Genomic DNA, 14,528 nt, shown 5'->3' with positions numbered 1-14,528 from the left:
GGTGCCAACCCAACGAAGCCCTTCAACTTTAACTTTAAAAACAACACAGACAACCTGAAACATTCACAATTTAGAGGGTCAAACCAAATCCTTTACTGCTCCAGTAGCTGCTGTGAGCTGTTTAAGTGGTGAGGGAACTCAGAAACTCTGCTATATGCCAAAGGAATTGTGCTCATTCAGTGCAAGCTTGAGCTTCTGAATTCAGAGGAAATTCTACAAGCTTGACAAGCGAATTTACAACCTCAACCATGCGATTCACACTTTAAAAAAAGAAAAAAGGGCCGACAGTCTGTGTGTGTTTTGCGCGTGCCTCCAGTATGAGTAATGTACACAGAGTGACTACGACATGTGGCTGCGGTTTGGTGGGTTTTTAAAAGACATCACCTGCTGCTATCTCAACCGTTCCAGCAGGTTCAAGAATAACTAATGTGACACGTCAGTTTTCCACTGCAAAGATAAGACGTACTGACAGACAGACGTACACACTAACACGCTCAACTTACTCAGAACCCAGCCAGGGTAAACCACTGACCACAAGAGTTTAAATCAAATGCAAGTTTACACCAACAAAGTTCTCACATGCAGCTCTCACATTTGCACCCACAGAAGCACACGGTAATACCTTAATTAACACCAGCTAACAGTCAAATCCCAATAAAGGTGCCGATTAAACATTTGAGTAAGACTCTCCTCTTCACTCCACCTTAGTTTTTCTCTCAGCTTGTATGAGATTATGACACTCGGTTAGAGGGCCAAAAGAACGACATTTTCCTCTTTGCAATAAACCATACAAAGTTATGGCTCTGTCTGGGGATATTTAGCAGTTTCTGAGTGTGGGGAACGTAAGAGAAACAACTCCCCCAAAACTAATACATCACAACTGTAAATTCAAATATCTGAGGCATTCTGTGGGATCTGTTTTTGGCAACTCCTCTGATGAGTAATGCGATATTTCATCCCTTTGTAGCCGCCCAGTTTAAAAGCTTCTGATCTAAAAGATCAGGAACACCACAAGACAAAAGCTTTCACCCTCTATATGTGGCAGATCGGGCCATAATGGTGCCAGAAATGGTTAAAAACACCTGTCGCTGTGATGAACAGACCATCGTGTTTGCTGTGACGCATAAGAAGAAAAATGCTGTTTCCAGCACTCAGAGACCTGCTGCATCTAATTGGCTCAAAGGTTGAATATAAGATGTTTTGAGCAGCTGCTTTTAACGCGAGGACACAGCAGTGGTCATGAATAGTAGAAAAGAAAAAGTGTGGTTTGTCCCTTCGGGGCTACCATTGTCACATGGTGGAGGGGTGAGGGGGGGGAACCTGCCGTTGCATTAAAATGCTTTCATTTAGTCAGGAGAGCAGCTAAAGCAGGCACTCATTGTATTAAATGACAGCCTTTTTGTAGTTCCAGGTAAAAGCTTTTCACTCACAGTGGATTCCAAACACATTTTACCCTAAAAGATGCAAAAAAACGCACTGAATTCATCTTAATTTTGTCAGTGTTTAATGTCTTTTCCTTTTTAAATTGCTGTATCCTGCAAGTTTTTAATTCTGTAATTGTTTCCAAACTTTAGAATCACTTCAGAACTTCACAACAATTATTCCTGGAAACAGAAAAATGAGTAAATATATAAGAATTCAAACATGGGCTGCCACAAGTTAAGTTTTTTGTGTTGAACTATGCAACAGATGTATTTTTTTAAGTCCTACCATATCGAATCAAATTCAGCCTCATTTCACTTTCCTAACTCTGTAACAACAGCTTTAACATTTACAGATCAATCTATTTAAATATATATATATTATCTCTGTGACTGCTTTAAATAGCCAACAACTGCTCATCCTTGTAATGTCAACATTTTGCAAGCCTGAACAACCTTCGTGCCGGAGGCTTCGCCTTCTATCGTCTATTCATTACGCTTGACCCTCGCTGAGGAGCGTCCTGCCGCACAAGAAGACGGGCTGAACGTCTGCCAGTGGCCGTGCGAAGACCGCAGCGCTATGCTAAGGCGCGTGGTAGGGTTTAAGTGATACATCCTGCCACAAATCTGTCCTGCCGCCTCGCCATGTGAAATAACAGTGCAGGAATACTTCCATGGTGACCTGCCCCCTCCCTCCCCCACATTTCCTTCTACTGTTTGGCCCCCCATCTGTTTAGACAGCAGTTGTCATTAATTCTCCCTCCAGTGGATTAAACCAATAAGAAAGTGATTCCACGCCACTGCTCAACACCATTCTTTGGAATTCAAGAGCAGAAATGTATGGATGAAAAGGGGAAGCTAAATAAATGAGTGGATTATTTTCTCAGTGCAACACGAACCGCTGTTAGTCGGACAATAAAGAGCTGACAGAGTGGGCCTCGATGAACTGCACCCACCGAAAGAAATGCAGTGATTTAGTTTAAAAAGGTAACCTAAATCTCACAGCTTAAACACGCGTGCCAACTGAACATCCATCAACATTTCAAGCAGCTGTTTACTCCCCCCAACTTTGTTTAGACAGTGGTCCTTAAAGATTCTCCATACAGGTCAGGGCCAAGGCAAACATCCAGCATCAACTTACACACTCCTAATCCTAACCTTAACCTGAGGGCCACGGTGACCACAAACTGACCTTTCAACAGCTAATGAGAAAACCGAGCCGCGCAGGTGCTGGTCTGAAAGGCTGCTGGGGGCACACTGAAACGCCAAAGATGGAGGTTAGTTCTTTCAGGACAAAGTAAACGACTTCCACTCCAGTAGGGAAGAGAAACGCAGACAACAGCGCTTCAGAGGAAGAGGCAGGGACTCTGCTTTAATTAAAGGAGTTTAAGTTAAGCCATGGACCTCTCCACCGGAGGGGTGGAAACTGAGTAGAAAACGGCGACATGACAAAGCACCAATTATAGTAACGGACGAGTCTAAAGATCCCCTCACATTCCAGCTACATCCAAACAACATCACAAAGGCCCAAATGCAGAGGTTAATGTGGGATCACTGAGGCAGCTGGGTCATCCGTCGCTCAAACAGCCATTTACAACACCTGACTGCCACCACAGCCTCAAGGCCTGACCGCGACCCCAGCCAGTCAAGCCCAGTGTGGAGTGACACGGTGTCTTCATGATGCCTGTGGAGTGCGCCTCCACCACATGACACCAGAGCCACAGAGCCGAGGTTCAGACAGCGGCGAGGACAGATGACCTGCGTGCCGCTCGGTTCATAAAAGGCAGGAAGGCTTTTTGAAGGAGTCTTTTGAGCCGGCTGAGGAGTGTGCGTGCTTGTAAGAGAGGTGGCTGCTGTCAGCCAAGCAATGGAGGGGAGGCCCCTCAGATACCCATGCAAGTGTCGCTCACTTCACGTCGCACAGGCGTTTTGTGACACTTGCAGACAGGCGGCCGCACTCATTCAGGCCTCCCAGCGGTCTTCATCAATCCGTTTTCCTTTTCAGCAACGGCCCACACACTTAAAGGCTTCAAACACACACACCAATTTCAAGGAGAACGCCACTTGATCTGAGAAACCATAAGCTATTTTTATGGGCTGCGACAGGAGTCAACATATGTGTCAGCTCAACATCGAGAAGGCAGAGGACTACAGCTCTATCTCCACGCAAGCAACACCACAAATAAAGCCTGTTGTATTTAAAAATGACCCAGCGATCATCACCTCAGTCAAGTTAACTTAACGACACCCACACTTTCATTTTTAATGCTCCTGAAAACGTTTAAAGTCATGGTATTTAATGTGAAATTAAACACATTTAACCAGACAGATTATATGAGTTCATAAACTCCAGATAATATAGCAAGTGATGAGGTGAAAAAGAGTCTGGCTCTGGCTGATCCATTGAGGTAAAAACCCTAAATATGGAGATGTTTAATCACAAATATCCCAGCATTTCAATCTGCTAACTGGGCTTTAAATGTTCCTATATGATAAACCTCAGATGTAACAGGATGAGTTGTGTCAGTTTAGTGCATGTGATCTGATATTCTGTCTAATAATCAAGCCAACAGTCACCTGCTTTAACCTCAGATTCAAACAATCGCTCCATATAGACACCAAAACTAAATTAAACCGTCGTCTAAAAATTGACTGCAATCACTCTTAGACTTAAAAGCATGTCTCTGAGAACACACACATATGAAACCGAGCGTGCCACACATACCAAGGGGAGCCTCGACAAGCCAAGGCGGGGCTGGTGTGCTGCTGGAATGATGCAGGGATGGACACACAGACACCTCTTTGAAAATGATACATGGCTCTGGTTGGCAGCAAGCGCCACTCCAGATCCCTTCAGACAGGCAGAGAGGATGCCTGGCTGTTGGGATTAAAGTCATAATGAGCCTGGCTGCTCACACACACACACACTAAGTGACCAAGTTCGCTCAACAATGCGACCAACTGCAAAGATAACACGGATGTATGCACAAGAGATGAGCTACAAAGTAAAACTAACCGACAGATTTGCATTCCTCGGCTCAACACACACACACAAAGGGAATAGTGACGGATATATAGGCCAATATGGGGACAGCACACACATCTACACAGCAAAACTGCATTTAATCAAAGCAACTCTGATGTTAATCTTACTCTAAGGCAACCTGGGTGTTATCCATATGTATCCATAAGGCCAAAAGTTGCTAAATACTTTGTGTTCTTAAAAGGAAACAGTAGAAATAGCAAAGGATATGATTAGGAGGCAGAAAGTTCCAGCTGAGGACCTGGTTTGCCAGAGTCAGGTAGCGCTGGAAGACACAGGACATTTGGGCGTTGAGGTTCTCTCTGCGACTGAACTCCTGCAGCACCTCCATGGTCAATACGAAGATCTGACGCAGACCATCCTCCTGGAGCAGCCGGATGGATGGATGGATGGGGGAACAGACACGTAGATTAAGGGAGAAAGACAAAGGGAGAGGCTGCGTGAAGAAGTGAAGGTGCGAAACAGACCTGGAACAGACGCTTGCAGCTGCTGTGAAACTCCATGTTGAGGCCGATGCTGCTGGTCTTACTGGAGCTGGAGAACTCGCTGAGCAGAGCGGTCAGGATGGAGCAGGCCAGCGTTTGCTGTAGAAAAGGAGTTTTACAAAAAGCTTGAGTTCACCTTAATCGTTGTTGAATTAACAAGATTTGGAAACAAATGAAATATCGCCATCTACTGGACGGATTGAGAAAGACCTGCATTTCTACACTGATTGGCACTGATTTAATAAAATATATTCATTAGGGCCGGCACTTTAACGCGTTAATTAAGATGAATTAATTACACAAAAATTAACGCATTTTCATCGCACTTATCTTTGCACCGCGGAACGTTTCTCACTGGATGAGTTTCAGGCGTACCGATTATACCGGAGCACCAACTGACGTTCATGACTTCAGACAACAACAAACCACAGTGAACAATGAAGAGGAAGCTGATGAGACCCGTGTATAGAGGCTGCAGTCCTCGCTGCTGTCAGCCCCGGTTCCAATCCCGCATCGGACGGCCTTTTACTGCCCCCCCGTCTCTTTTTATCTGTCCTGTCCATTAAAAAATGTCCTTTACCTCCTAGTTTGTTTGTTAGTATTTTCATACTAATTCTTATCCATTAATTATTACTTATTAAATTATTAATCATTAAATACTTATTCCCTCCCCTCTCTGTCTGGCTGCTGTTACGAATGTCGTGCGTGTGTTTTCTTATCACTATCCCATAAAACCAATAAAAATATTTGAAAAAAAAAAAAGGCATAAAAAAAAACTGGTTAAGTAGCACCTTGAAAAAAAAGTTTTGTTTTGTTGCTTAAGCTTATGTATTCAGTCATTATTCAATGTTATACTAAAATCCATGTGAAAAAAATTGCTTCTCACTGTTCTCATGTCAAATATTTATATGCGATTAATTTTGATCAATTAACTACAAAGCCTCTAATTAATTAGATAAATTTTTTTTAATCGAGTCCCGGCCCTAATATTCACATGGTAAATGTTCATTGTTATTACCACGAAACTTCACGGTAACACACGCCTATCTGATGATGCCAAAAGCTACGCTGGGATGAACACAGCCGTCTGAGGATTAATTATGGATCTATTAATAATCCTGGAAGTTTAAATTCAGGGATTAGGCTGCCTCTTCTTCTAAATTTGACAAATATTTGCACATTTACCAAATCAAATTCTATTTATATGACACCTTTCATACTTTAAAAGCAACACAAAGTGCCTCACAGAGGCTAAAGAGAACAATGATAAAACATAGCAACCCTCCCACCCCCATAAATACCCAGAGAGACACACACACAAGCTCAGACCCACTGCACCTATCAGACAGAGACCTAAGGCAAGGAAAAAGCCACCCTTGGGGGGGGGGCGACCACACTGAGAGGGCTCCTGGGCCACGACCACAGGGAGCGCCCACAGAGACAGTCCCGACCCGGGCAGACAAGAGGCCCCACACCAAGGCACAGAGTCCTCCAGCCACCCGGGCCAGAGCAGTCCACAGGACAGCACCCCCCCACTGGACCAAAAGCAGCTCCCAGTGTGGTCGCCCCCCCCCCCCCCCCGAGGAAACACTGGAGCTAAAAACTGAAATACTAAAACAGTTAAATAGATACAAAGGTGTAAAATGAACAAAATAGATTTTCAGCTCATATAGTTACAATGTGTAACTAAAACCTGGAGTTTAAAACATTTAATCAAAATAATACAGAACAAAAATTAAATATGATAAATATTGATTAAAAGGAATAAAGAAAATCAATAAAATCAAATAAAAGCCTGATTAAAAAGGCGAGTCTTGAGCCTCTTTTTTTAAAATCATCAACAGTCTCTTATAAAAAGCGTACATGAGAGAAAGCAGAAAAAACCCTGGAACTGAAGCTAAAACATGCCACTCACCACCGTGGGGTTCCCGCTGCTGATCAGCTGTCCCACCTCATGGAAGATGCCTTTACAGTTGACACTTTTGTCCAGAGAGCCTCTCTTCACGATGACCGCCACAGCCAGCAGGATCTGCTCACGGACATACTTCTGCAGACTGCGGGGAACACGGAGACGTTTGAGCACTGCAGTCAAGGTTTACTGTCCTGCTGAAGCACAATGACGACCCGGCAGAGCGACGACACAACAGAACAAGTGTGTGCTGTGTCTGAGACTGCACCACAGCAGCGTGATCCAAATCATTTACATTCAGACTGACAGAAACCCCACTATGTTGTTCTGTTGAGTTAGTGTGAGGAACCACATCTGTAAAAGCATTCATTATTGGATAAACTGAGAAACAAATGCAGAGCAGTCCTTTATATATGTTAGTTTACTCGACTTTTACAGCTTTATGCTGGGGATCTACTTTCATATAGAAAACCTGCAGAATCGTCTGTTTTAGATCGACATAAAAACAGGAACTGATGTTCATTAACCTCCAACTTTGCACATCCTGCTGCAGTTCAAAATGTATCGATCCAAAACGTCTCTTTTATGACTCTTTTTTACTTACTTGGGCCTCTGTAAGACGTAGGTGAGGAGGAATGCCCGGAGCGACTCGATGCTGGTCTTCTCCAGTAGGATCCACTCCCGGACCACAGCCTCCATGATGGCTGTGGCCGCCTGGAACAGCACATAGTCCACCTTACTGGTCTCTGGTGAGTCAAAAGATGGGGAGAGAAACGTAAGGAAGATGATGGCCATAGCTCAAAGGTTTAAAAGTACTGGGAAATTCTGCCCATGTGAATAAAACTGATGTCTGTAGGTTCTTCCTGCTAAATAAAGTCCCTGGGAAATAAAACTTCTGTTGGTTAGGGCTTTATTTGTTACATAAAGGCTTTTAAAAGACATCAGTTTGTCTGCATTGTTCCACTGAAAGATGATCTTTCTCTAAATGTCAGAGTTCTTCTAAAGATGAAGCATATAAACTTAATTATGTTGGATCGCACTGAGAAATAAAACGTAATCAAGGTTTACATAACAAAATAAGGACGAACAATTTAATCTATGCAACATGTTTGATTACAAGCCGATCAATAGGCAGCCCTGATTTAAACAGAGGAAAGCAGCGATGTGGAGCCTGAAGCTAAATCTGATGCCGCTTTAAACAAGTGTTCATTCAGATCAAAGCAGAAGGTGTAGTTATCAGGGTCTGTAAGGTTTACACTGCACATACTGACCTAAGCACTGTGGACAAAATATCTGTTATGAGTGGAAACATTCGTCTGTACAATACTGCGATCAGAAAGCACAACAAGCGAGACTCTTTAAACAGATTCTTAACGCATGGAAACAGTGATAAAAGGCTCAATTTAATGCTTTCACAGCATCAACCTGAGTCGCCTTGAAGCAGAGAATCATGGGAAATGGACCAGAAGCTAAAGCTGATAGTGAAGCTGCTTTAGAACAAGTGCAAAAACAGCCAGCCTGAGATGATTTGGCATTCTGCATGCTTACAAATGTGGATGTGAGGACCTCAAAGACTTCTAAAATCTGTCGCTTTTTGGTTTAAGAATGAGGGTACAACATCCCTGGCTGTGTTTAAACACTACACCATGACATCCTGGACAGAAATAAGGATACTAGAACAGAAATTCACTTCCAACCGTGCAGAAAGAAGGCCCAGATCAAGCAGAGCTGAATTCTGTGAGCATGGGGGCAGATGACGTTAAAATGTTTGGGGTTTACATCACACCTGTAACCCCAGAGGCTGAGTCCCAAGTAAAGTAATCCTGAAAAACCCCTGAATGTGCCCAGGAGCCATGCACAACACCGACAGCCCTGCAGCTGCAGAAGCAGAGCGATACATTCATGTCGCATTAAGGAAAGATTGTTCTGAGCGTTACCCAGGATGTGCTTGCAGATGGCAAAAGGGGATTTGGACTTCCTGAAGGAGAGGAATACATGTTCAGCATGCTGCCTCTGCTCTGTGCTGACCATGGACGGCGGTGCCTGTGAAGATCAAAAGAAAAGGAGCATTTAGAGGAAGAGTACCAGCGCTTCATCCAACAGCAAGTTTAAATCTGTCACCCGTTTGCAGGGAAACACCACATTAGGGTTGTGTTTATTTCATTTGGCCGAGATTACATCAGATTCCCAGTGCAGATAAGACGTTAGAAAACTGCTTGATTAAAAGTGAAATAACATGCATCATCAGCATTCTTCCTGGCTTTCTTTACAAGGTAAGATTGTGACCACGGCCAATTTTATGAGCTGGAAATTTCACAATGATGGCCCGTGTGGAGCCTGCAGCACTCTGAACACATAACAAGCAATAGGTGAGACTGGCTTTCTCAGAAACTGCTCCTGCTGAGCCCTGATACAACAACATCCATGCCACCACAGTAAATTACATGCCCGTTTACAAGCTAATAAGTCAGCAGAAAGTAGATACGACACTACTGGGGCACATTTTGGTTTTTTACGTCGTACATACAGACGAGGAGCCGTCATGAAGGTGAAACACGGACAGACTCAAACAAACAACAAAAGATGAAGAAATAAAGCCATAATCCATAAGAAATGTGCGTTTCTTAAACATTCCCACAGAAACAGCTCCATCAAAAGGACAATTATCATCACAATCATGATGATGATTGTTCATATACAAGCAATAACATGAGTAACTTTCCCAGAAGAAAAGAAGAAGACGTCACAGCTCTGAATGCACAGCGAACAGACATGAGAGAGCGGAACACACAGATTTTTATTGAGGAGTGTCTCCATGATACCGCTCAGCAGGAAAGTCACATTCCAGACCTAATTGCAGTGAAAGCAGCTCTGCGGTTGAAGGCAGCAGAGTGAAGAAAGAGCTTTTTATCTGAGGAAACCCAACACAAACACACCTCAAACCACAGAATGTGCCATCTATGATGAGACGGCAGACGCTGCAGAAAGATTCTACGAGCCGAGCTCGAAGGCGTTACAACAAAGTATTTAACTGTAACCCTGACGCTCACTTCTTATTAAATTCAGACTGATGACTGGTGATGTGCTGTGGCAGTTACATCGATGGGGGAGGATTTAATGCTGCAAACACCTTTCCACTGAACCCTCTCCACTCTGCCTGGCATAGCGGCTCAATCTCCACGCTCTGGGAAGCGCTTCTCGCCAAGCGTCTGCAGACTCAGGGCCGTCCCTCGCCTGCAGACTCCGTCCCTGTCGAATCATCAACAACATCCGGCTCGGATGTGGAAATTTCTCTTATGTCCTTTACAAAAAACACACAAATCAAGCGAGTGTGTGTGCTCTGAAACGTAGGTGTAACCGTGATACACCCGACTGCTGGCTGCTGTGTTTGTTCACAGAGAACCTGTATCCTCAGTTAAATGTCCGTTTGTTTTCACATTCAAGAACTTCATGATCTTTGACGGCTCGTCTGAATGTCCCAAACAGAGAGTGAATAATATATATACAAAATAAAAAGACTACACGAAAGACTGTAGGATACGTGCTGCAGCTATGGAGGGAGGTGTGAGTCCTGGTGAAGTCGGTTAGTCTGTGAGGGTTTGGTGCTCATGAGGCCCAACATTAGCTGAACAAAAGGATTCTTTTTCCTGTTATTTTGTAGAACCACTGACTAGTCAAAGCGCTTTACCGGGCAGGCCACGTTCATCCTGTCACACGCTGCTTTATTCTCTTTTTCTTCCGTCACACGATAACACGACAGGTGAGATTTTGGGATCCGGAATCTGAGCCAAGAACAAATCATTTCCAGATACGATTTCTTTCGTGGCAGGAGACTATCAACGCTGTCACCAGGTGAGAGCGACACCCTGGACTGGTCCAAATCATCAGCCGACCTTTCAACTAGGGTGGATGATACGCTCCTACTTCCCAGTTCTTAGAAAAAGTGATGCTTGCATGTTCTGAATGAACCTGAGGTTAAAACTGAGCTACATGAGAATTAAAAAGGGACAGGCACATCTACAAAATAAAAGAGGGAAAAAAAGAGTCAATTTTGACAAGGTTTCGTCTTTGAAAAGATATTTGGAAGCAGAACAGAATGCCAGAGAGGTTTTCTGTACAATTTACAACATGACTGCCTGTGGGCTTAGACTCCAGACTGCCTGTGGGCTTAGACAGGCAGAGCATCAGTGTCAAAGTGACACAACACCTGTTTTTCTACTCCAAATATGAGCCTCATTCCCTCTTCTCATTTCCTATATTATAGTCTGTCCAGTAAAAGTCACACATAAAGTAACAAAAGAATTTTGTCCGTCTCAACAGGCTTATCAGCAGCATCGTAGAAGGGAGAAATCAATCCGAAACTCCGAGAATGAGTGATCATAACACCCAGACCTCTTTGATCAACTCTTAATAAATAGTTGGGTTCACTGTGTAAAGTTAGGCTCATGTACTGTACATTTGGTTGGGATTTAAATTTCATTTGCAAGGACATCCGAAGCCAAATTGACAGTTTTAGGTATATTTTATGGCAACAAACACAAACCAGTAAACTCAGCTGCATAAGTAAGTCTGGACAGCGTTCATTGATAACATTGCTGGACGGGCACAGTTCCTTTCCAAGGTAAAGAAAAATCCCTTCACAACATGCAGCCACTCTCCACTGGGAAGACATCGATTATCAAAGAGCAAATACAGAGGGTTCAACAGCAGGTGCACACCAATCAGACGCCTCAAAAACATAAAGGCAGGTTAGACTTAGTCAGAAATTGCTTTAAAAAGTCAAACCAGTTCTGAAACTGCTCTATTTTGACTGCTCAACCTGCACCAGAATGATAAGGCATCTAAAAAAATTCATCATCTGTGAAGCGCACAGGCGCAGTGTCAAGGCTCGGCTTCCAGCTGCACTCCAGATGCACCATCATCACAGTATCAGCATGTGCAATATCAATATTGCAAAGACATTTTGACATGCAAAGGTGTCTAAATGAGGGCTGTAGGCCCCCTTAGAGGATGCAGACCTACAGCTTAGCAGCATATACTGAAGTAATTACCCATCACAAGCCATAAAATCAGCCCAACTTTCAACAATATTACATCTTTCCTAATATATTTCCTAATATGAAAGAAGACAAAAGCAGTCAGATGCTCAAAAGGACCCCAAAACACAGTGTGAGAAGTCAACCACTGCGTTTTACAGGCTGAAGAGCAGAAGGACTCACAAGCAGCCTGGCAAAGCATCACTGAAACGTGTTTCTTGTTCTAGTTGTGTTCTTTTAGATTTGAGCCCCTAGAAAAGAGGGCTCTATGAGAACGACCGTCTAAACTTCTTAGTAAAGTTGTAATCTTTAAGCTTTTTCTCAGATTTGGAGTAACATAACCTCAAATCAAAGCAGAGAGTCCACACTTCAAGCTAACACTCACTGGACTTAAATGTATACTGACTGGCACAATGTGGCACAACTTTTAGCTACGCCCCACTTGTCAAGCTGCTATTTCATCAATTTTACTTTTATCACATTCAAAAAACGAAAGTTTTAGTGTAAAACCTGGGATAAAAATCGTTTTAACAAGCGAGAAAAGCTAGCTAGCTAGTTTATCCTACATGCACATGGTTAGTTAGCCACTTGCTCCTGGCCGGGTGGAGGGGGCTCTGAGAGGGGAGGGGGTAAATATTTTATGTAAATAGCTGTTTAGGAGGGGACCTAATGAGCTAAAGTTACAGACAGAGGTAAAGAACCGCTCAACCGAAAGCAGCGAGATGCTCCAACTGTGTCCAGAGTCCATAAAAACTTGATTTAACGGCTGAGAGAGCAGCGACACTGAACGGCTGAAGTTTCTGGAAAACCGAGCCACAATGCAGAGCGCCCACATATGAGGTGATATTTAAGGGTGTAAAGGAGGGGAGGAAGGCAAAGAGGAGCGGGAGAAACGTTAGGATGATGAGAGGATTTCTATTTCATGTAGGATGGAGGCAAGCGAGGCGTTGCGCCACGCATCGTTCACGTCCCTGAACTCAACACATTTACCAACAAAACCCGTGACGAAACAAACACCCGCGAGGACCCCCAAACGCCACACTTCACTCGAGACGGGCTAAGAAACGTGTGCCGTTCCCGCCGTGGCCACAAAACAACGATGAATTCCTCACCATTAAAACTTTGGCAGCGCTTTCCAGCTGTGTGATCACTTCTGGTGCACCGACCGCCGCCATCATCGTCCCTCTCCAATGACGCGCCATGCGCTCTGCATTGTGGGATTACAGCGCTGCTGGTGCCCGGCAGGGTTCCGTGTGAACACAGAAAGCGGGTTACGTAATCGTGTAGTGACACGAAACTCAAGTCGAAACCCAGTATTGGTTCAGAAAGTCCTGCAGGCTCCAGAGGAACATGAACTTATTAGAATAAAAAACACGCGAAGTGTAAGAAACTTACAAACCGACAGTCTGGAATTTCTTTAATATTGCTCAGATTTATTACCATTCGCCATCGTTACTCATTTCGTTATATTTTGCTCCCAAGCAGCCAGCCTTTGCTGTAATCTTTCAAAGTTGTCTTGAGCAATATTTCTCCAGGCTTTCCGAAGGTCTTTCAAAGCATTTCTTTTCTGCTTTTTCACTCATTTTCAGTCCTTGTACCTGACCATTTTCAGATGAATGTATTTGCTTTGCCATTTAACACCAGCGGTAAATCATTCAAGCAGGGAAAAAGGCTCCTAACTCAAGGGATGAACAGGTGATAATACAATCAATTTTAAGTTGTATCTTCAGACACTTTGTTGTTAGCAGATATGAAAAACATAAAATAAAACACAGTTTGACTGACAGAAAATTGTATTTTTGCAGCAACAAGGTGATTCCCAAAGAGCTATCTGCTGAAAGTTTGGCATATCTCAGCATGGTGTGCAGTGTGTCCTATCTACAGCATCTGAAAGTGATAAATCCAGCAAAGACCTGACACAGGACCTGAGAGATGCATCTGGACCTTCAGCTGATCCATCTACTGTTGGCCCAAGCCTCATCAGAAATGGTCTCCATGGAAGGGTGGCTGTCATGAAGCCATTCTTAAGGAAGGGAAACAGGGAGAAAAGGCTGAGCTGTGCCAAATGACACAAGAAGTGGACTGAAAATCAGTGGCAACAGGTCTTATGGAGGGATGAATCCTCCCCAGAGCCCGGACCTCAACATTATTGAAGCAGTGTGGGATCATCTGACAGAGAACGGAACAAAAGGCAGCCCACATCAAAAGAAGAGCTTAAAAGCCCAAATATGGCAAGCCAGAAATGACTGTTTGGTTCAGCGAAATAGACTCAAGTACAATGCCTCGAGTCCTGGCCCATGATACTAAATTAATTAAGTAGCCGGTCTAAATGTGGCTGAACTGATCAATTCTCAGCGCAGACAGAACCAATTCATTCGTTCACTTTCGATACCCACTTTTATCCAGGTCAGGGTCACAGAACAGAACAGAGCCCGTCCCAGCTGCCACCAGGCAAGAGGCAGGTTACGCCCTGAACGGGTCACCAGTCCATCACAGGACCAACACAGACACAAACAGCCATGCATGCTCACACTCACTTCTAAGGGCAATTTAGAACCACGAAGTGACTGAACATGCACGTTCTTGGACTGTGGGAGGAAGCTGGCGTACACAGAAAGAACCCCACAGCCACCC

General features: G+C 43.9%; 1 protein-coding gene across 1 annotated transcript in view; it reads right to left on the bottom strand.

Annotated features, from left to right (window-relative positions):
* The window catches only part of xpo4 (exportin 4), a 54,145-nt gene extending 41,049 nt beyond the window's left edge, over positions 1-13,096 (bottom strand). Inside the window, exons 1-6 of the mRNA XM_072397449.1 lie at positions 13,007-13,096; positions 8,796-8,901; positions 7,463-7,604; positions 6,865-7,003; positions 4,932-5,048; positions 4,675-4,828 (exon numbers count right to left, since the gene is read on the bottom strand). Of these exons, the coding sequence (XP_072253550.1) occupies positions 4,675-4,828; positions 4,932-5,048; positions 6,865-7,003; positions 7,463-7,604; positions 8,796-8,901; positions 13,007-13,096 (748 nt within the window). The remainder of the gene's footprint in view (positions 1-4,674; positions 4,829-4,931; positions 5,049-6,864; positions 7,004-7,462; positions 7,605-8,795; positions 8,902-13,006) is intronic.
* Positions 13,097-14,528: the final 1,432 nt, after the last annotated feature.

The sequence above is a fragment of the Leuresthes tenuis genome, unplaced genomic scaffold (genome assembly GCF_036924035.1).
Source record: "Leuresthes tenuis unplaced genomic scaffold, fLeuTen1.0.hap1 SCAF_12, whole genome shotgun sequence".
In the NCBI taxonomy this organism is placed as follows: domain Eukaryota; kingdom Metazoa; phylum Chordata; class Actinopteri; order Atheriniformes; family Atherinopsidae; genus Leuresthes; species Leuresthes tenuis.
Note: the sequence above shows the minus strand (reverse complement) of the source record. Positions and strands in the feature narration are given on the sequence as shown.